This window comes from Callorhinus ursinus, unplaced genomic scaffold (assembly GCF_003265705.2).
Source record: "Callorhinus ursinus isolate GAN/ISIS: 27379988/994484 unplaced genomic scaffold, GSC_fseal_2.0 scaffold116, whole genome shotgun sequence".
Lineage (NCBI taxonomy): Eukaryota > Metazoa > Chordata > Mammalia > Carnivora > Otariidae > Callorhinus > Callorhinus ursinus.
Genome location: NW_027397178.1, coordinates 664,754 through 688,172, shown reverse-complemented (window position 1 = coordinate 688,172; position 23,419 = coordinate 664,754). Strand labels below are relative to the sequence as shown.

The following is a 23,419-nucleotide window of genomic DNA, read 5'->3' as shown; positions in this document are numbered from 1 at the left end:
CTTCTTTGGATATACAAAGGATTGTGAATTTTCATATGGAGATGGCATTTTGGTGTTCTTTCCAATGATCTAAGATGTTTGATTAGATGAGATCAAGCTCTTATGTAAAGAACATAGGACATACAGAATGCTAGTATAGTCAAGACACTGTAAAAACATTTTATGAACAAAGGCATCCCAGAACAAAACAGATTATTACATTATTATCATAGGCACTTATTTCATGGGAAGGAACTAGAACTTGATATCAGATTTCTACTTTCAATAGTTTATTGCATAATACCCATAGTTTACTTAATATATTATATCTAAGATCATATACATTTCTTGTTCTAATGTAGAGGTTGGCCTTTCACAGATAATGTGTTCTCTGTCTTCTTCAAATTCCTAATTAACCTCTCCACTTCAAGTATTGCTATACATCATTGATTCTCAACTAGGAATATATATCAAAATCAATAGGACCTTTTTACAAATTATGCTTGCCTGAACCTTGTCAATTCTTTTTTTTATTTTTTTAAATTTTATTATGTTATGTTCGTCACCATACAATACATCGTTAGTTTTTGATGTAGTGATCCACGATCCATTGTTTTCATATAACACCCTGTGCTCCATGCAGTACATGCCCTCCTTAATACCCATCACCAGGCTAACCCATCCCCTTTTCCCCCTCCCCTCTAAAACCCTGTTTGTTTCTCAGAGTCCATAGTCTCTCATGGTTCATCTCTCCCTCTGATTCCCCCCCTTCATTTTTCCCTTCCTTCTAATGTCCTCCATGCTATTCCTTATGTTCCACAAATAAGTGAAACCATATGATAATTGACTTTCTCTGCTTGACTTATTTCACTTAGCATAACCTCTAGTCCCATCCACGTTGATGTAAAAGTTGCGTATTCATCCTTTCTGATTACTCAGCCAACTGAACCTTGTCAATTCTAATTCAGAAGATGAATGATGGGTCTTAAGCATGTCAATTCTGTAACAATCTCTATAGATGAGTCATATTTGCACACTCATCTGAATATTACTGAGCCATCAAAAAGAATGAAATCTTGCAATTTGCAATGATGAGGATGCAACTAGAGGGTATTATGCTAAGCGAAATAAGTCAATCAGAGAAAGACAAATACCATATGAATTCACTCATATATATGCAATTTAAGAAACAAAACACATGAACATAGGGGAAGGGAAGGAAAAATAAAATAAGATGAAAATAGAGAGGAATGGAAACTGTAAGAGACTCTTAGCTATGGGAAACAAGCTGAGGGTTGCTGGAGGGGAAGTGGGTGGGAGGATGGGGTAACTGGGTGATGGGCATTAGGAGGGCACTTCAAGTAACAAGAACTGGGTGTTGTATGCAACTGATGAATTACTGAATTCTACTAATATGGTATATGTTAATTAAATTGAATTTAAATATTTAAAAAAATAAACTCATCTGAACATAATCTCTTCATTTACTAACAATGGACAATTAAAATCAATCTAAATGACCATTATTTGTTTTTCTTGCTTTCATCTTAAGTCTTCTCATCAACAATACTGTAGCATAAATACCCAGACAACAATAATGGGAGGAAGATCCTATGAGTTTGGGCAGATTTAGTCAAGGCAAAGCATATTAGAGAATGAAGAAAAGGAACTAATTTCAGTAGGTGTGGGTAGAGAACTTATTAATATTTAAGCTAGTCTTCTAGCTATTTAGTGTTTTAGGAACTCAGAATAGATGCAAAATGCCAGCACTGGGGGGATGGATCTTGAAAACAAACATTTTTTAGAGTGACATTACTTGGTTAATTTGCTGGGTCTCTAACCTGCCTTTCTCTTTCATTCTCTGGTGGAATAGAGTAGTGGAATGGATTGAAAAAAACAAGTCCCTCCTATTTGCTGCCTACAAGAGACTCACCTCAGACCTAAAGATGCAAATAGACTGTAATTGAAGTGATGATAAAACATTCACCATTCAGGGTGCCTGGGTGGCTCAGTCGTTAAGCGTTTGCTTTCTGCTCAGGTCATGATCCCAGGGTCCTGGGACTGAGCCCAGCATCAGGCTCCCTGCTCTGTGGGAAGCCTGCTTCTCTCTCTCCCACTCCCTCTTCCTGTGTTCCCCCTATCGCTGTGTCTCTCTCTGTCAAATAAATAATAAAAAAATCTTTAAAAAAAATTCGCCATTCAAATGAAGGCAAAAAAAAAAAAAGCTGGGGTAGCAATATTTATGAGACAAAATAGACTTTAAAACAAAGACTGTAATAAGAGACAAAGAAAGATATTATATAATGATAAAGGGATCAACTCAACAAGAGAATATACTTATTTTTTCCTTATTTAAATTCAGTGAGCCAACATATAGTACATCATTAGTTTCAGATGTAGTGTTCAATAATATACCAGTTGCATATAACACCCAGTGCTCATCACATCATGTGCCCTCCTTAATGCCCATCACCCAATTACCCCATCCCCCACCCCCTCCCCTCCAGCAACCCTGTTTGTATCCTTTTGTTAAGGGTCTCTCATGGTTTGTCTCCCTCTCTGATGACTTACCATTCAGTTTTCCCCTGTGATCTCTATGCTATTTCTTATAGTCCACATATGAGTGAAACCATCTGATAATTGTCTTCCTCTGATTGACTTATTTCACTCAGCATAATACCCTTCAGTTCCATCCATGTCAATGTAAATGGTAAGTATTCATCCTTTTAATGGTTGAGTAATATTCAATTGTATATAGATACCACATCTTTATCCATTCATCTGTTGATATTGTAAATATTTATGAACACAACAGTGGGACACCTAAATATATAAAACAAATATTAACAGACATAAAGAGAGAAATTGATGGTAATACAATAGTAGTAGGAGACTTTAACACTCCACTTACATTAATGGGAGATCATCCAGACACAAAATAAATAAGGAAACAATGTCTTTAAATGATGCATGGACCAGATGGACAGAACAGATATATAGAGAACATTCCAACCAAAAAGAATAGAATATATATTCTTTTCAAGTGCACCCGGAACATTCTCCAGAATAGATCACATTAGGACATAAAACAAGCCTTAACAAATTTAAGAAGATTGAAATCATACCATGCATCTTTTATGTACACAATAGTTTGAAACTAGAAATAAACACGAGAAGAAAGCTGGGGAAAACACAAACATGTGGAGACTAAATGATACTAAACAACCAATGGATCAATGAAGTAATAAAAGAAGAAATAAAAAAATACATGGAGACAACTGAAAATAAAAACACAATGGTCCAAAATCATTGAAACAGCAAAAGGAGTTCTAAAAGGGAAATATATAGCAATACAGGCCTATCTCGAGAAATAAGAAAACATTCAAACAATTTAACCTTATACCTAAAGGAACTGGAAAAAAGAAGAACAGGGCACCTGGGTGGCTCAGTTGGTTAAGCGTCTGCCTTCAGCTCAGGTCATGATCCCAGGGTCCTGGGATTGAGCCCCGCATCCAGCTCCCTGCTCAGCAGGGAGCCTGCTTCTCCCTCCTGCTGCAGCTTCCCCTGCTTGTGCTCACACTCAGTCTCTCTCTCTCTCTCAAATAAATAAAATCTTTAAAAAAAAAAAAAAGGACAAAGCCCAACGTGAGTAGAAGGGAAATAAAGAGCAGAGCAGAAATAAATGATGTAAAGACTAAAAAAAAGAAAAAGAAAAGAAAAAAATCAATGAAACCAAGAGTTAGTGTTTTGAAAAGATAAACAAAACTGAAAAGCCCTTAGCCAGGCTCATTAAGAAAAAGAGAAAGGATCCAAATAAATAAAATCAGAAATAAGAGAGAAGTAACTGACACCATAGAAATACAAAGGACTATAAGAGAATTCTATGAAAGATTATATGCCAACAAACTGAACAACCTAGAAGAAATGGACAAATTCCTAGAAACATAACCTCCCAGAACTGAACTAGGAAGAAATAGAAAATCTAAACAGACCAATTACAAGTAACAAAATTGAATTGGTAATCAAAAAACTACCAAAAAATAAAAGTCCAGGACCAGATGCAGTCACAGGTGAATTCTACCAGACATTTAAAGAAGAATTGATACCTATTCTTCTCCAACTATTCCAAAAAATAGAAGGAAACTTTTCAAATACATTCTACGAGGCCACCATTAGCCTGATACTGAAACCAAAGACATTACAAAAAAACAGAAAACTACAGGCCAGGATCTCTGATGAACAAAGATGCAAAAATCATCAACAAAATATTAACAAACCACATGTAACAATAGATTAAAAATATCTTCACCACAATCAGGTGAGATTTATTCCCAGGATGCAAGATGGTTCAATATTCACAAATCACTCGTCATACACCACATTAACAAAATGAAGTTTAAAAGTCATATGATAATCTCAATAGATGCAGACCAAGCATTTGACAAGATTCAACATCCATTCATGATAAAAACTCTCAACAAAATAGAGCAGAGGTAACATACCTCAACATAATAAAGACCATATATGAAAAACCCACAGCTAACATCATACTCAATGGTGAAAAACCGAGAGCTTTCCCTCTAAGGTCAGGAACAAGACAAGGATGTCCACACTTACCCTTTTTACTCAACAAAGTACAGGAAGGCCTAGCCACAACAATCAGATGAAAGAAAGAGAGAGAGAGAAGGAAGGAAGGGAAGGAAGGAAAGAAGGAAGGGAAGGAGGGAGGGAGGAAAGGAGGAAAGGAAGAAAGAAAGAAAGGGAGGAAGGGAGGGAAGAAAGAGAGAGAGGGCATCCATACTGATAAAGAAGTTAAACTGTCACTATTTGCAGATGACATGATACTACACATAGAAAATCCTAAAGACTCCACCAAAAAACCTACTAGAAATAATAAACAATTTCAGCAAAGTAGGAGAATACAAAATTAATACTTAAAATTGATAACATTTCTATCACTAACAATGAAGTCACAGAAAGAGAAATTTTTAAAAATCACACCATTTATAATTGTACCAAAAAGAATGAAATACCTCAGAATAAACTTAACCAAAGAAGTGAAAGACCTGTACTCTGAAAACTATAAAACCCTGATGAAAGAAATTCAAGACAACACAAACAAATGGAGAGATATTCCATGCTCATGGATTGGAAGAATTAACATCATCAAAATGGCCATACTACCCACAACAATCTACAGATTCAATGCAACCCCTATAAAAATACCAAAAGCATTTTTTCACAAAAGTAGAATAATATGAAAATTTGTATGGAACCACAGAAGACCCCAAATAGCCAAAGCAATCTTGAGAAAAAATAAAGGTATCACAATTCCAGATTTTAAGATATACTAGAAAGTGGCTAATCAAAACAACATGGTACTGGCACAAAAATAGATACATAGATCAATGGAATGGATAGAGAGCCCAGAAATAAACTCACATTTAAATGGTCAGTTCATCTACAACAAAAGAGGGAAGAATATACAATAAGGAAAAGGAAAAAGCAGTCTCCTCAATAAATGGTTCTGGGAAAACTGGACAGCTACATGCAAAAGAATGAAACTGGAATACTTTCTTACACCATACATGAAAATAAACTCAAAATGGATTAAAGACTTAAATGTGAAACCTGAAACTATAAAACTCCTAGAAGAGAATATAGGCAGTAATTTCGCTGACATTGGCCAGGTCAGACTAAAGTCTCCTAAGTCAAGGGGATAAAAGCAAAAATAAGCTATTGGGACTAAACCAAAATAAAAATCTTTTGCACAGTGAAGAAAACAATCAGCAAAAGAAAAAGACAACCTATTGGATGGAAGAAGATATTTGCAAATGATACATCCAATAAGGTGTTAATATCTGAAATATACAAAGACCATATATAACTCAACATCAAAAAAATGAACCCAATTAAAAAATAAGCAGAGGACCTGAATAGACATTTTTTCCAAAGAAGATATACAGACAGCCAATAGACACATGAAATGATGCTCAATATCAGTAATTATCAGAGAAATGCAAATCAAAACCACAATGAGATATCACTTCATACTTGTTAGGATGGCTAAAATCAAAAAAAACAAGAAACAAGTGTTGGCAAAGATATGGAGAAAAAGCAACCCTTAGTTGTAATATAAATTGGTACAGTCACTGTGGAAAACAGTATGGAGGTTCCTCAGAAAATTAAAAATAGAGATACCATATGATCTAATAATTCCTCTATTGGGTACTTACCCAGGAAAAACAAAAACACAACTCAAAAAGATATATGCATCCCTATGTTAAATGCAGCATTATTTACAATAACCAAGATATGAAAGCAACCTAAGTGTTCATCAATACATGAATGGATAAGGAAAATGTGGTGTATACACACACACCATGAAATATTACACAGCCACAAAAAAGGATGAGCTCATGCCATGTGAGACAACAAGGATAGACCTAGAGGGTATAATGCTGAGTGAAATAAGTCAGACTGAGAAAGACAAACACTATATGATTCCACTCATAAATGGAATCTTAAAAAATGGATAAACAAACAAAAAGCCAAGTCAGACCTATAAATAAAGAGAACTAGTGGTTGCCAGAAGGGAAGGGGGTAGGGGATTGGGCAAAACAGGTGAAGGGGAGTGAGAGATACAGGCCTCCAATTATGGAATGACTAAGTCAGGGGAATAAAAAGCAAAGCATAAGGAATACAGTCAATAATATTGTAGTAGTAATGTACATGGTAGTATACATTTGGTAAGCATAGTATAATGTATAAACTGGTCAAATCACTAAGTTGTACACCTGAAACTAATGTAACACTGTGTCAATTATAGTCAAAATAAAAATAAATAAATTTTTTAAAAGACAGGCAATGTAAAAAATAAAAATAAAATAAATAAAATAAATTCTACTTGTCCTCTAAGTCAGTGCTTCTGAAACTAACTGAAGTGAAGCCCAGCTTTTTTTCCAATTTTTTACAGTTGATAGTTTTATAGATAACAACATAATGAGGACTGCATTGGTGCACTGACCACACACTGAGTAGCACTATTCTACATTACATCTCAAGCCCTCTCTTCAGTGAGCTTGCTAAGATGTCTCTCACACTGAGTTTTAACCTCTATAAATTTCTCCCTTCTTCTGAAGTTCTTTAGTGTCTGCAAATATAGCAAAATACAGTCATGCACCTTGTAGTTGTCTTTATTTATTTTGGTGTACCAGGTGTTGTTTTTACAAATAATAAAGCTCATATAATTTTTAAAATGTCATTTATTCAACAAATATTTAATGAGGACCAGAAATGCAATGTATTTTTATCAGCTTGATTAATTCAAAGTTGATTAATATCTGTTCTCTGCTTTCAAAGACTTCACAATCTGGAAGGAGAGAACAGGTAAGTACGCAAATAAGTATAACATAAAGCAGCTTATGACAAGGGTCTTAAGAAAAATATAAAGATGGTTAAATAAAAATTCAGAGATGAAGGGCACCTGGGTGGCTCAGTCATTAAGCATCTGCCTTCGGCTCAGGTCATGATCCCAGGGATCGAGCCCCGCAGCGGGCTCCCTGCTCCACAGGGAGCCTGCTTCTCCCTCTCCCACTCCCCCTCTTTGTGTTCCCTCTCTCACTCTCTCTCTCTCTGTCAAATAAATAAATAAAATCTTTTTAAAAAAATCAGAAATGGAAAAGTTGCTCTGGTTAGGAGCATAAGAATACACATTATGGAAAAAATGTCATTTGAAATAGACCTTGAAGGATAGATGGGGTTTTTGCAGGTGTAGACGGAGATAATAAGTATTCTAAATAGACAAAGAGACGACAAAGAAATGAATATGGGAAACTGAAAGCTATCCAGAGAATGAAATGCTGTCCAATTTTTCTATAAATGGGAGTAAGGAAAGTTAAACAAGAAAAGCAATCTGAAACCAATTTACGGAGAACTTGGAAATTTCTGAATAATAAAACCATTGATGGTTTTTGAGCAAGTAATAAGATAAAGACTATGTTTTAGGAGTTCCTAAGTCCTGAAGTAATATGACTAAGAGGTAATAAAGGTCTAAATACTATTTTCCCCCTTAGTCTTTCAAAGTGAATCTATCCTGTGGCATAGATTCTTGATGTTCTCAATCATTTTAAACTATGTGGTATGAGCATTCATTCTCACTTAGGTGGTTTAGCCATACTACATAAATTAAGGTAAAAATGGGACACTAATCAATGAAATTAAATACTTGTGTCATATTAATTGGGAAGCCACATGTTCCTCTGTAGTATTTAAGTCAATTAACTTGAATACTGGCACTTCCTGCTCTTTTCTCTCATATCTAAAGAATTCTGTCTTGCTGTCCTTCAAAAATCTACTTCTAACTTCTACAAATTTTTATTGTCAATATCCTACAGTGCTCTGTACCTCAACATTTTCCTCATTTAGGCTTGCTGTATTTTACTTCTGTATCCTCCAACATATGTACAGACACTACAAGTGTTGGTGACGATGCAAAAAAGAGGAACCTTCTTGCATTGTTAGTGGGAATGCAAACTGGTGCAGCCATTCTGGAGAACAGTATGGAGGTTCCTCAAAATGTTGAAAATAGAACTACCAAATGATCCAGCAATTCCAATACTAGGTATTTACCCAAAGGATACACAAATAAAGATTTGAAGGGATACACACACCCTGATGTTTATAGCAGCATTATCAACAATAGTCAAACTACAGAGAGAGCCCAAATGTCCATCGATTGATGAATGGATAAGGAAGAGGTGGTGTATATATACACAATGGAATATTACTCAACCATCAAAAAGAATGAAATCTTGCCATTTGTAATGATATGGTTGGGGCTAGATGTATATTATGTGTATTATGTTAAATGAAATAAGTCATAGAAGGACAAATACCATATGATTTCACTCATATGTGGCATTTTAGAAAGAAAACAGATTAACATATGGGAAGGGGGAAAAGAACAAAAGGAGAGAAGGGAAAAAGCTGTAGGAGACTCAATGATAGAAAACAGAGTTGATGGAGGAAGGTGGGTGGGGAATGGGCCAGATGGGTGATGGATATTAAGGAGGACACTTATGATGAGCACTGGGTGTTGTATATAAGTGATGAACCACTGAATTCTACTCTGGAAACCAATATATGTTAACTACCCAAAAATTAAATTAAAAAATTAAAAAAAAGAAGTGTTCCTGAACTTCAAAATTTTTGGTGACACATTGTGCTTTATTGTTCTTCAAATTGTGTCTTCTGGAAACTTTTTGGATCCATATTCCAGACAAGCAAACTTTGTAAATAATGGTGCCTCAGAGAAGTTATCATGCTTTACTAATTCCTCAGAGAACATGCAATCATTAACTTTTTAAAGATCCATTGGTTTAGAGGAGGAGAACTTTCCTAATGCTATAGAGGCCAAGTCCCAGAAGAACATGTGATGAAGAAAGTGCATTCTTAATTTTTGTAAAGCAATAAAACTCTTTATCCATGTGGACAAAAAAGTATATGGTTCATCAAACAGGTCCTGTAGAGATTTGGTAGATATCAAAACAATGATATCTTTACCTTCTGAGCACTATAGAAGTTCATAATACCTCTGTGTCAATCCCTTTCATTCCAGAATTTCTTAATGTTGATTTATTAATGCTCCTGGTTTGAAACATTTAAAAAATATATACATACTACTAAAAGAAGCACAAAGACAGCTTCCACAAATCATTCTAAAAGCCTTTTCCAAGCACTGGTGTGGACAATAGGTTGGAAGAAAAATTGCTTTTGAAAATTTTGTTTGTGCCCCAAATGTAAGCCCTCACAACTTTCAGAACTCACATCCCCGCATATTGCCACACACACACACACACACACGCACACACACACACACACACACACACACACACACACACACACTTCAGGGAACTCAGATCCCTGACATCTTTTCCATGAGAATGTAGGATAAAGTACATTTACTTATAACAAAAACAAAAACAAAATATTTGGCTTCTGTCTTCTGCTGCAAATTTTTAACTTAAACAAGCATATAAAAAAAATCAATGCCAAATTTTATGAGGGGAAAAAATCTTCAAAAAATAAATTCCCATACGTAGCTGTTATTTTGCAAACTGTTACAGGTAAAAGATTAAATGAAAACTTAAAGCCACTGCTTCCAACAGAAAACACTGCAACACTGCAATATTAAAAGTCAGTGCTGGTAAGTAACATTATGGTATAATATTTCCATGATGCTTAAGCTAACAGCAATAGCAATAAAAATGAGGCATATTGGCTTTAAAATTACTGCCAACTTGCTATACAATATGTCCATTTATTTTTCATATTTAAATTATATGTTAAGCAATATATTTAACTGAGATGTAAATAGTAAAATTAAAACCTTTACTGAGTCTATTGCCCTATAAGATGGGTTTAGGATAAGAAACCAGTACATGTATTAAGAGTTAACTTTGTGTTATATGCTATCCAGAAACTATCGTACATCATCCCTGCTCCAAAATAATATGCTTTACAAAATGAGTTTAACTTGGGGTGCCTGGGTGGCTCAGTTGGTTAAGTGTCTGACTCTTGATTTCAGCTCAGGTCATGATCTCAGGGTCGTGAGATCTAGCCCTGCCTTGGGCTCCATGCTGGGCATGGAGCCTGCTTAAGATTCTCTCTCTCCCTCTGCTCCTCCCCTACACCTCTCTCTCTCTCTAAAAGAAAAAAAAAAAAAGAGTGTAACTTTACCAGTTCTATCATGGTACCATAATGAGGAAGAGATTCAGAAGCAGGCAAAGTTTGTTTCTGTGCAGCCAGCTACCTACTATGCCCAAAACTCAGAGTACATAACCAAAACAAGTAGACTACATTCTCTTCCTACCTGATGATTCTTTTGAAAAATGACCCCATGTTCATTGTCTTCTCTTCATTCTGAAAAAGGAGCACATTTAAAACCAGTCCTAACTGATAACAATATGTCTCTTGACCTTGCAGTTTACTGACCCAATGAATGCCTCTGAGTCATATTCCAGATTTGCTTCTGTAAGAGAATTTATACTCCTAGGCTTTTCTTGTGAGTGGAAGATTCAGATACTCCTTTTCTCACTCTTCACTACAACGTATGTTTTGACTGTAACAGGGAATGGGGCCATTGTGCTCTGTGGTGTGAATGGCGACTCCTCATTCCCATGTACATATTCCTGGAGAATTTCTCCTTTCTAGAGATCTGGTATGTCTCTTCTACAGTCCCCAAGATGTTGGTCAATTTCCTCTCAGATAGGGCGCCTGGGTGGCTCAGATGGTTAAGCGTCTGCCTTCGGCTCAGGTCATGATCCCGGGGTCCTGGGATCGAGTCCCGCATCAGGCTCCCTACTCCTTGGGAGCCTGCTTCTCCCTCTGCCTCTCTCTGTCTCATGAATAAATAAATAAATAAATAAATAAAAAATTTTCTCTCAGATAAAAAGACCATCTCCTTTATTGGATGTTTCCTCCAATTTTATTTCTTTTTCTCTTTGGGAACATCTGAATGTTTCCTCTTGGCCGTCATGGCCTTTGATCAGTACCTTGCTATTTGCCATCCCTTGCACTTCCCTAATACCATGACTGGGCATTTCTGTACCAAACTGGTCATTATCTGCTGGGTTTGTGGATTTCTGTGGTTCCTGATCCCCATTGTATTCATCTCTCAGATGCCCTTCTGTGGTCCAAACATTGTTGACCATGTTGTGTGTGACCCAGGGCCGCTGTTTGCATTGGCATGTGCCTCTGCTCCAACAACCCAACAGCTTTGCTATACTCTAAGCTCATTAGTTATCTTTGGTAACCTCCTTTTTATCCTTGGGTCCTATATACTTGTCCTATTAGCTGTGTTGTGTATGCCTTCAGCCACTGGGAGACATAAAGCCTTCTCAACCTGTGGGTCTCATTTGGCTGTGGTATCACTATTCTATGGCTCTCTGATGGTCATGTATGTGAGCCCAGGACTTGGGCATTCTCCTGGTATACAGAAAGTTGCAACTTTGTTCTATGCTATGGTAACTCAACTCTTCAACCCCCTCATCTATAGCCTTCGGAATAAGGAGACAAAAGCAGCTCTGAGGAAAGTTCTGGGGCATCTCAGCATAATCCAAGATATACTAGATGATCCCCCCATTATCAGGTCAGTATAGTATCACAAAAAGCAGTCAGGATTATATAGTTATTCAAATCTTCAAATATAAGTCTAGTGATATTAACTATATCAGCTTATGAAATTAAACATCTATGGGGCCACTTATAATCATAAAGTGGCCAGATTATATAGATAGATGAAGTACTGGGTTCTTCTTTGGCACTTAGAGTGTACATAAACTAGGGAATGTACATATCTGGGTGTTTTCTGGATAGTTCATATGGTTCTTCTGTGATAAAAATTTCTGTGTTCTGTTTGATAATTTAGATTAACAGTTCTGGGATCAGTTAAATTATATAATTTTGTTTGTTTAGTTGTTTGTAAATAAAAGTGTATTTTTTTTCTGTTTGTGGTTCTTTTCATATTTGACTGTATTATTTTGTTGATCTGGTCACCCCTGCTAAATAAACCCTTAAAGCAATTATCCAAAATTTCTATGGGACCATAATGTTATGCTAGCCTAATGACATTCAGACATATATTGTTTGTTTTCCTTATACATTACCCCTTTCCAATCTCCTTAAGGGGCAGATTCTAATTCTAACAACATCAATCAAAATATTCAGAAATACAGTATTCTGAGTGTCAATATTTTTACCTAAACAAAGGTTCACCAAAAGCTTAATTGGTCAATTAATTGGGTTTTAAATAATAGAATATCTCCTCCTAAAAACTGGAGAGGGAAATTATCTACTTTGTAATAAATTACTTAAGTTCAAAAAAATAAGTGATAGTTCATTGTTATTTGTTGCTGCCACATTATTAAAATAACAGTAAGGAAAATTTTTAAGGAAGGAAAGCATCCAGAATTCCATCACCTTACAGTGATACAATACACTTTACATTTTCATTTATATGTACATTTATTTAATATCAAACTTGTTCCTATAGTATACCAAGTTTTTATAACCATTGCTTTTTAGGAACTTTAATATTCTATTCAACCAAAATGGCATGGATTGTAAATTTTTATGTGGTGAGATCAACATTTTCCTAGAAGGAGGATTGTCCTTCAAGTAGCTTGAAAATTTACTTTTGCAGGATATAAGAAAGGGAATTTCCAGAAGGGGGATTAGGACAAAAATGCATGCCACGATTCAAAAATAATTATCACTTAGAATTGTTATCCAGGGATTCAGACCCCCTTCCACCCACCACCAATCCTTTTGTTATACAGTAATTTCCATTCTTCTATTGCAAAAATTAATATCTCAATTAAATCTTCATAAAGATTTGTCATGATGATGCTTTGCAAACTAGATTAGGACTCATTATCTAATCTAAAACTGCCCCCGGAAAGTCCAGGATGTAAGACTCCTATATGCATGTATCAATTTTCCCTCTGGGGTTTTTATCTTAGAACAATTTCCTGGGAGAGAAATGGATTACTCAGTTCAAAATATAAGACTGCACTTGTGATTTTTGAAATGGACACACTCTGATTCAAATCATGCTTGACTTGACTGAAACTTTTTGAATTTTTTGCCTGTTTTTAAAGTAATAATTACATAAATTTGATTATTAAGATATTAAAATATATTTTCATCATCCCAATCATTCATTTTTCTTAAGTGCTACATGAGGTGTTTTGTTGAAGTTTGGGAAACAAATTTATATTTAATTTTTCCATACATATTCATGAGTTTTGACTAAAATCTTAGGGTTGTAGTGCTTCATTTTTTTTGTTCTTATTCTTTGTTTTTGTCTTTCAAGGATTTTATAGCCACTAAATCAGTCTCTCTTGTTGTTTATTTGGATATAAATATTTGCTTATCAACCTCCTAAAGTGGTATCACTGAGAAAAGGGTCTAGTTCTTAATTTCCATCACTGTATTCATTTTCTTATTTTATGCTCAATATATGCAATGGTAGAGTGTGTTACCTGCATACATACTATCCATTTTTCTTATCTTCCTTCTTAATACAATCTCAATTCTATTCTGGTGGCAATGTACTCAGTTTGAAAAATCAAAGGTAGCCTCCTTTATATAGCGGTAATTGTGTGGCACACTTCTGTTCAATCAAAAATGTAAGTGAAATATAGACTGGCTTTCTTCCTGCTGTCTGCAGCTCCAGCTGCTATTTTAAGATAATAAGGTGACTTTGAGGATGAAAATATATACTAAGAAGGATTCATCAAAAGCCAGGAAAACTTGAGTCCCTGATGTTATCTTGGAACTGCCTACCTCTGGACTGCCATGGACTATCTATCTCTAGAAGTGCATATGTGAGGGAGAAAAAACCCAAATCTTTACCTTGTATAGGTTGCTGTTACTTGGGTTTCTGTTATACACAGCTGAATCTAAGTCTAATATATACAACAATTCTGGATTCCTGGATAGATCTTGAGTTTCAAATATTTATTACATAAATCTTCATGTATGTAGTTATTGTCTTAATTTTTTAAAAGATTTTATTTACTTATTTGACAGAGAGAGAGAGAGGGAACACAAGCAGGAGGAGCTAAAGGCAGAGGGAGAAGCAGACTCCCCACTGAGCAGGGAGCCCAATGTGGGGCTCAGTCCCAGGACCCTGGGATCATGACCTGAGCCAAAGGCAGACACTTAATCGCCCGAGCCACCCAGGTGCCCCTTCTTGTCTTAATCGAAAAGAAATTCCTATAAGCATATTTCCTACATGCATACCTCTACAGTATTCATTTATTAGATAAATCCAGCCTTTTGGCCTGCATTGCCATGCAGTTCTGAAGGTAGTTACATAGAACATAGCCATAGTTTCCAGGAGAGAAGGTATTGGCACAGCAGGATTCTTGCCAATATTGAAGTCAACAGAAATGGTTCCTTCACTTACTCATGTGACCTTGGACAACATACTTGATTTCATTGGGTCTCATCTATGAAATGAGTATGAGAATGTCTACCCTAACTCTGTCACAGTATTTGTGAGGATGAATTGAGAGTATGTCAAAGTGTTTTGTAAGTGATAAAGAGCTTTCCAAGTAAAAAATATTAACTGAAATCAATTGCAGACATACTATGTATAAGATTCTATTCTGATTATCACAGCCATTCTGTGAGGAAGGTATTATCATTAGCTCTGGTTTAAGGTTTTAAAAAGTAAGCAAGAAAGGATAACTTGTCTATGCTTAAGAAAAATGAATGATTGGAATGATGAAAAAATATTTTAGTATCTTCATAATCAAATTTATGTAATTGCTACTCCAAAAACAGGCAAAAATTTTTCAAAAAGAGTTTCAATCAAGTCAGGCATGATATGAATCAGAGTGTGGGGAACCTTCTATCTTTTGAGTACTAAATTACCCAAACTCAGTCCTGGCTCTGATTTCATGATTTCCTTCCATGAAGTTTGTTAATGGCTCATATCCTCTGGAAAAGATCTTACCATTCAGATAATTATCTACCATTCTCTTTCTTCTTCTTTCTCCTCTATACCCCCAACCTTGGTTTGAAGGTCAAATTCCCTATGGTAAGATTATGGGCTCTTTTTCAATCTTGCTGCTACAAAGGAGCTTAATATTAAGACTACTAGGAAGATGGAGAGGAAAGACATAGAAATGGTGGAGCTAGTGGGTTGTTCTTATTGCAAAGAAGAAAGAAAACTCACCTGAGAAATGGAGAAGAGTCTTATTCTTTCAAGTGTCAGAAGGATATGATACAAAAGTAGTGAGATCTGAAATCTCCAAACCAGACTAGAAAAGAGGAAATCGTGAAGTAGAAAAAATTGATAAGAGGGTAAAAAGAGAAAAAGTCATGCAGATTTAGGAGAAGTTACAAAGTTAACAAAGCACTCTCCTCTTTGCCCTAGCTCTTCCCAACTTTAATTTAACAGGGCATCCCACCTATGTGTGAGAGAGGGCATAGGGTATTGTGGAGGAAAGAATCACAGAAGAAAGGCTTTTATATCCTTGTTGTAGGAGATGAGAAAGAACTCTTCCTGAGAAATTTCAACTCAAAAGTAAATTAAGTGCTACCCCAGTACCAGGTAAGCTTTGTGGACAAGACAGATCAAGTAGTGGAAACTGATAAGGAAGAAAGCAAAAACAGAGAATCTCCCCTACATAGAGATGCTGGCCCTCTCTAGGGGAAGCCAGAGGCCTCAAGCTAGGCAGGGGCTAGGCAGAGATTAAGGGAAACATTTGGGTATAAGCTTGCCACAATTTAACTGGCCAAATGAGGAACTGTCATTTGTGGACTAAGTGATGGCTCAGGTAATTCCATCAAAACAAATTTCCTAAGGACAAAGGATACTCACTCCACAGTCCAGAACTGTTCTGTATTCCTAGGATCTCTGCCCCAGTGACACTGTGTCTCCTTGGTCTGAGATCTATTTCAGGCTTTGAAATCTCCTAGATACTAAAATAGAAAAGGAATATCAAGAATAACAGGACATTCTATTTGACACAGTCAGAGACTGCAGTGTGAGCACAAGAAACAGCCTTTCTAAAATGCAAGGGGGTTGCCAAGGAGCCCATGGAAGAAGGCAGCCATGGTTGTGGTGACTGAGCAGAGCCCAGTGACAGGATGCTTCTCACATCAACACATCAGCTATGTACTTCAATCCGTATCTGAAGGGATCCCCCTCTAAAGATGAAGATTGTTCTCTCTCCAGTCAGTGCTGGTATGGAGACCTGCACATCCCACACCAGTGAAACAGTTTGCTGACTAAATTAAAAAAAAAAAAATGCTGGTGCCAGGAAAGATTCAGCACATTCTCTGTACTGGAAATCTTTGCACCAAAGAGAGGTATGACTATCTCAAGACTCTGGCCAGTGATGTTCATATTGTGAGAGGAGTCTTTGACGAGAATCTGAATTATCCAGAACAGTAAGTTGAGACTGCTGGACAGTTCAAAATTGGTTTGATCTGTAGGCATCAAGTTATTGCACTGGAGACATGGCCAGCTTAACCCTGTTGCAGGGGCAGTTTGATGTGGACATTCTTAACTCAGGATATGTACACAAATTTGAAGCATTTGAGCATGAAAAAAAATTTTACATTAACTCAGGTTCTGCCACTGAAGCATTATATGCTTAGAAACAAACATTATTCCTTCATTTGTATCAATGGATAACCAGGCCTCTATAGTTGTCATTTATGTGTATCAGCTAATTGGAGATGATGTAAAAGTAAAAGGAGTTAAATACAAAAAAAATCTTAAAGCCAGGCCTGTCTTGCTGTTTTTTTCATTCCCCTGTTCAAATCAAGTAATTAAACATTTATGAGACACAAGATCATATCACTTTTATGATATTTTATATTGTCTTCTGTTAATACCATATAAAATATTGTCTTCTGTTAACACAATGTTCTAAGCGTCTAATAAACTGTAAGAATATATTCTGTTTCTGTATATGATTTCTATGAAAAAATGTCCACCACACCGTGTCATGTGCTAAGAAAAATTTACCCTTGTAAATACCCTCAAAGTTGATATTTGGAACTTCACTACAAAAGGTAGTGCATGAAGAAAAAGAATCTAGATTTTCTTGTATACATTTTTTCCTTTGGTAATAAAGAGTTATCTTTCATTTATAAAAATAAATAAATAAAACATAAAATGCAAGGGAATAGCCATAGAAATAGAATGACTCAGCATCAAGCATGCTGAGTGACATTCACAATGAGGTTGATAGTTTTGCAAGGGTAAGTCATCTAGACAGTGCATCCCCTGGCCCTTCTCCTCAGGCCTCTTCTGAACTTTTCACTGAACTCTGAAGCACACATAAATCTGGTGGTCAAGGAAAGGGAGTTTTAGTGCTTCCAAAGCCAGCTTTATGTGATCATCCCGGCATGTAATCCTCCTGGGGAACTCAAATGGAAGACAGAAAAGTCTGTATCTTTTAAGACCAAATAGTCCTTTGCCCAAAGGCATGAGTTACTGAATAAGCCTCACCTCTGTCAGGAGGACAATACACTCACTGTTGTTAGTTGCCATCTCACTCTGCCAGTCTGGCTTCCTGCCTCTACATTTTCTGGAACCTAGAGGGGGGACATATGGTGACTGGTCATCTCATAATGAGAAACTGGAGGCCTTCCATGGGAGTGGAATAAGAAAGCAGTGAGAAAATGTCAGTGGAACCTCCTACCTCCATCACTATATTCTGAACAGAAAAGTATCATGATTTCATTTTTTGTTTTAATGCTTTTTTTCTCTGTTTCATTCTCCAATTCACTTTTTCCACTTCCTTTATATTTTACCTGAACTAACTTTTGAGGCTCTCTTCATAAACTTGACATAAACTCAGCAATAAAACTTCACTTGAAATGTTTCCTTAGTCCTACCTGAGGACTTCTGTAGTGGAAAGACCACCATACTTGGAGGCAGGAAACCCAGGCTGTAGTCCCAACTCTGCCACTTTTACTTGTGACATCCAGCAAGTCACCTAACTTCTTTGACATTCCATTCCCTCATGAGTAAAATAAGAATAAGAATAATTATCCCACATAGATCACATGGCTAAGGATCAAATAAGAGTGTATGTTCAAGTCTTACTATGTTTGTATCATTACTATTTTTTCTCCTCCAATCTACCTTGTAATAAGACAAATAAATTTGCTGCCTGATCTTGGAAGTAGCCATTCATAGCTGAGGGCTCCCCTCCAGAGAACTTAGAAATTGGCGCTAATCATCCCTGGCAGGAGGATTGGGAAGTGTTGCCCATTTCTCTGCTGGAATCTCTTGTAAGTTGTTGGCTTTTTTTGCTGGTCTGTTTCTGTTTCCATTGGCCTTTTGTCTTTAGGGAGGCACATTTGACACTCCTCTTCTTTCCCCTTTTCCTAAAACAATATCAACGATGGAAAGATCTCTATTCCCCTTCACTCGTTTCTCTCTCTTACTGATGACCTTGATGAGCCTCTGATGAATGAGCTGGGCATGGACTACTCCTGATTGCAGCATAGCAGACAGCTCCTTGTTGCCTAACATCTCCTACTATATCCCATTCTGTTCTCTGGCCCCAGGACTGCATCTTTTTTGCATCATGTTCCAGTGTTAAAGACCAGGCTCAGACCCTAACAGCAGTGCTTCCAGGGCACAGTTCTTATCCTGCCAACTGATGCCTTTGTACACTTCCCCACAACACAGCTGAGGCTGCAGCTGGGAAACATCAGGATTACATCTGGGGTATTTGAAGGATTGGACCAGCTGCATCACCTTTCCTTTGAGCATCATGCTCCCTATTGCTGGAGTCCGTTCCTCCCTTCAGATGCTCTGGAGCCTCTCAGATTCCTCAATACCCTTTCCTTCCATGACTATCACCTGAATTATAGCCATAACATCCATTTGCCCATCAGCTTTAGTCATCTAACCCTAAGGCACAGCTGTCTAATGGAGAAGGAAGTGCCAGGGCTCTTCCCAAACCTTATCCCTGGTTCCTCTCCTACCACCAGCCTCAGTCCATGGAACCCCTCCCCAGAGGTGCTGGATCTGTGTGCTGACCTGAAGTTGAGCTGGGTTCATGGCAGAGCTCTGCATGGCCTCCAGCTCCACTTCCTGAGACTAGATGGCACTCCCACTATGTGCATTAGAACTAGACTCAGGACAGTTCCACTTGGACTCCCTCTCCCTTGTGGGGACAGATATAGAAAAACTACCTGGGAATGTGGCAGTCTGCTTTGAGCTTCGTGCATTTGACCTTGGCAGAAACCAAATCCAAAACACAGAGGAAAGGGATTATCCAAGCTGCCACTCCCTAGAACTCCTCAGCCTTCATGCCAGTGGCCCACAGTTACCTCCCTCCAGGTTTCTAAGTGCCCTAACCCAGCTTCAGAGGCTCAATCTGTCAATGAATAAGCTGGGCCCAACCTTGGTGCTCCCAGAAAGACTGGTCAGCTCAAATCTGCAAATACTTCATCTGTCCCACAATAAGCTCTGTGTTCTGCCATATAGGGCCTTCTCCCCAATTCTTCAACTCCAAGGGTTCTGAGTGTTAACTACATCTCCGACTTTTCTAGTGAGAACCCAGAGGGTCTGAGGTAGCTGAAGGCCTGAGATCTGAGTTGGAACCAAATTAAGATGCTAAAACTAGGCTGGCTCTCCTTTCTTCCTGCCCCTACCTCACTAATGCTCTGGACACCCATTTAGAGGTGTCTCTACCCATTCAGGCAGGCAGTGCCAAGGTCCCCAGAAGCTGAGCCATCTTTAACTGAGTTCTCCTGAGATGCTGGCCATCTATCCTCCCTTGCTTCTAGCACTGCTCAGCATGGAGGTACGGGTAGACATATGCCTCCAGTTTAGGTCCTCAGTGGAGAACCCTTCTTGTTCTTGGAGAGTCTTACCTTACAAACTTCCAGTATATTGCTGCATCTGAATAATACCACAGTTTATTTCCCTTCCCTATATCATTTGCCTCTGTGAGGCTGCAGGCTCTACCTTTTATCTAGCCATAAATCCCAGAGATTCTTTCCACAGCTTCCTCTCCTGGAACATGTACACTTCTGGTCTGATCACAAGGGTAAAGAAGATCTGGGGATTCCTGAGCTGTGAGTGCTAGAGCTGGGGGACTTAGGTTTTCCTTATGAGCCAAGTTCAGTAAGTTGGAGATGCTGCTGAAGGAGCTGCCTCAGATAGAGGTGCTGGCATTGAACCACCTAAATCTCAGGAGCCTCTGTGGCTCCAGCTTCAGGGACTTGGGCCTCCTGTGGCTGCTTCTGCTCAACTCTGAATGGGCCCTGAGGCTGGGCAGCAGCCTTCAGGAACTAACCTCCCAAATGCTTTATATGTTTCTCAGGTATTGCCTTCATTTGTCAGTAGCAAAGCTCTTGGGTGGGGCCCTGAGCAACACAGGCCGCAAGTGCTTTTGTGTACGGGCTAGAGAAATCCATCTATAGGGCCAGTGCCTCTGACTACTTCAAAAGACCACTGCCCTTTTTCCTCTCTGGTCACTGCCCACATGACCCTGAGTTTCAGGACCTTCTAACCAGCTTCACTCTGTGCTTCTGCTGACCTTTTCTTGCATTGCTTGGCTGTCCTTTAATCCCTTTTTTATGGCTGGTGGTGGAAATTGGGTGGGTAGCACCCCAGAAGCCAATTCCACTATGATGCCCTTGTATCCCATTGTAGGCAAGACAGAGCCTGGTGCTAGAAGAACTGGTTCCTGTCCTGGAGAAGGGCAGCCAGCAAGGATTTGAGGCTATGCCAGTCACAGAGGGACTTTGTAGTCGAGCAGAACAAGGTGGATGTGTGGTCACTAGCATGGAGAACAGAAAGCTACCCTTTATATGCTCAGCTGCCAGGCCCTAAGAAGTTCCTGGTGCAATCTGAAGTTAAGGCTCACTACCTATCACATGGTGGCCAAGCCTGGGACTTACTTCCTGCTCCTATTTCTGGACCTTATTCTTATTAGCTGCAATTGCAGAGCTACCACCACCTTACCTGGTGGCTGCAGAAAGAGGACTACTTCAATTTGTCCCAAGAGAGATCAAATAGGATGTCTTCTGTGAGCAACTCCAGAAAAGGCTAAAGAAAGGTGGGCAAGAGAGAGAGAGAGTATTAGAAACTCTGAAAGAGAGATTCAGTCATGTAAGAAAAACTCCTAGCAGGGTTCTGGATGCCAACACATCACTGGAATCCCGGTTCAGAAAGGCAGTCTATAGGCAATGCTTAGTTCAAGCCCAGTTTTCACACTAAAAATGATAGATGAGGCAAATTTGGAGCGGAGAGGAAATATGGCGGAGGAGCAGGGGACCCTATTTCAACTGGTCCCTGGAATTGAGCTGGATATCTACCAGACCACTCTGAGCACCCACGAAATCAGCCTGAGATGTAAGAAGATCTGGATCTCTACAAACAATATTGCCAGCGGTTGGTTTCAAGGTAGGAAGCTGGAAGCTGTGATTCCGTGGGCAGATATCGGAAGATAAATGGCAGCGGGAGGGTGCCTGGCCATGGGGATCCTACACTGCTGGTGAGAGACAGCCTCGCTCGCTGGAGATGGGGCACAGACTCGCAGACCAGTAGTGGCGGGGAAAGGACTTTAGGGCAGCCCCCAGAGTGGAAACCCAGAGCAGTGGGGTTGCCCATGCAAACTGGGAGTAGCTGGTGGTTTTAGAAGCACAAAGGGCAGGGACGTGCCCCAACCTGGAGGCAGGACTGGGAGGCTGCGGCGGGGCGCACAACCCTGGACGCTGCAGTATATAACAGCAGGGACAGAAACAGAGACAGTGTGGCCTGGAGAGCTCACTGAAGAACAGACTGTGGTCTCTCTACTCTGAGGCAGAGGGTTGGAAACGGTCTTTTCTGCTCTGACTCATGGAAGAGATGAGAAAGCCGCCAGGGAAAGCTGCCAGACAACAAAAGCCCCCAAAACTGATTCCCACTGAGCCCATCCCCCACCACAGGGGGCAGGGCAACTCCGTCCAAACAGGGTTGCCTGACTAACAGCGTGGCAGGCCCCTCCCCCAGAAGACAGGCTGGGAGAACAAGAGGCCAGCAACCCTAAGGTCCCTAGAAAACAGGTGCATCTTGCTTGGGGTCTGGTCAATAATTTGGACTCTATACATTCCCTCAAACACCCATCAGCAGAATGACTAGGAGAAGGAACCCCCAAAATAGAAAAGACTCAGAGATTATGATTTATGCTGCAGATTTACAAATGGATGCAGATATAACCAAGATGTCAGAGATGGAATTCAGGCTAGCAATTGTGAAGACAACGGCTAGAATGGAGAAATCAATTAATGGCAACATAGAGTCTCTAAGGGCAAAAATGAAAGCTGAATTGGCAGAACTTAAAAATGCTATCAATGAGATCCAATCCAATCTAGATAATCTAACAGCTAGGGTGAGGCAGAAGAACGAATAAGCGACCCGGAAGACAATATAACAGATAAAAAGGGAAAACAGAAGGCCAGGGAAAAACAACTCAGAACCCATGAAAATAGAATAAGAGAAATAAGTGACACCATGAAGCGTTCCAATGTCAGAATAATTGGAATCCTGAGGGAGTGGACAGAGAGAGAGGATTAGAAGATATTTGAGCAAATCGTAGCTGAGAACTTCCCTAATCTGGGGAATGAAACAAACATTCGCATCCTAGAGGCAGAGAGGACCCCTTCCAAGATTAAGGAAAACAGGCCAACACCCCAACATGTAATAGTAAAATTTGCAAATCTTAGAACCAAGGAAACCATCTTAAGGGCAGTTAGGGGGAGAGATTCCTTACGTACAGAGGGAGGAACATCAGAATAACGTCAGACCTATCCACAGAGACCTGGCAAGCCAGAAAGGCCTGGCAAAACATATTCAGGGTACCAAATGAGAAGAACATGCAGCCAAGAATACTTCATCCGGCAAAGC

General features: G+C 38.6%; 1 protein-coding gene and 2 pseudogenes across 1 annotated transcript; all 3 read left to right on the top strand.

The window, feature by feature from the left end:
• Positions 1 to 10,950: 10,950 nt before the first annotated feature.
• On the top strand, positions 10,951 to 12,140 carry LOC112832877 (olfactory receptor 11H12-like). Its single transcript, XM_073889744.1, is given in 3 exon segments — positions 10,951 to 11,122; positions 11,125 to 11,233; positions 11,414 to 12,140. Coding segments are annotated over 3 exon segments (981 nt in total). The 5' UTR covers positions 10,951 to 10,977.
• Positions 12,141 to 16,670: 4,530 nt separating this feature from the next.
• LOC112832876 (vacuolar protein sorting-associated protein 29 pseudogene) lies at positions 16,671 to 17,345 on the top strand (annotated as a pseudogene).
• Positions 17,346 to 18,917: 1,572 nt separating this feature from the next.
• LOC112832875 (toll-like receptor 11) lies at positions 18,918 to 21,751 on the top strand (annotated as a pseudogene).
• Positions 21,752 to 23,419: the final 1,668 nt, after the last annotated feature.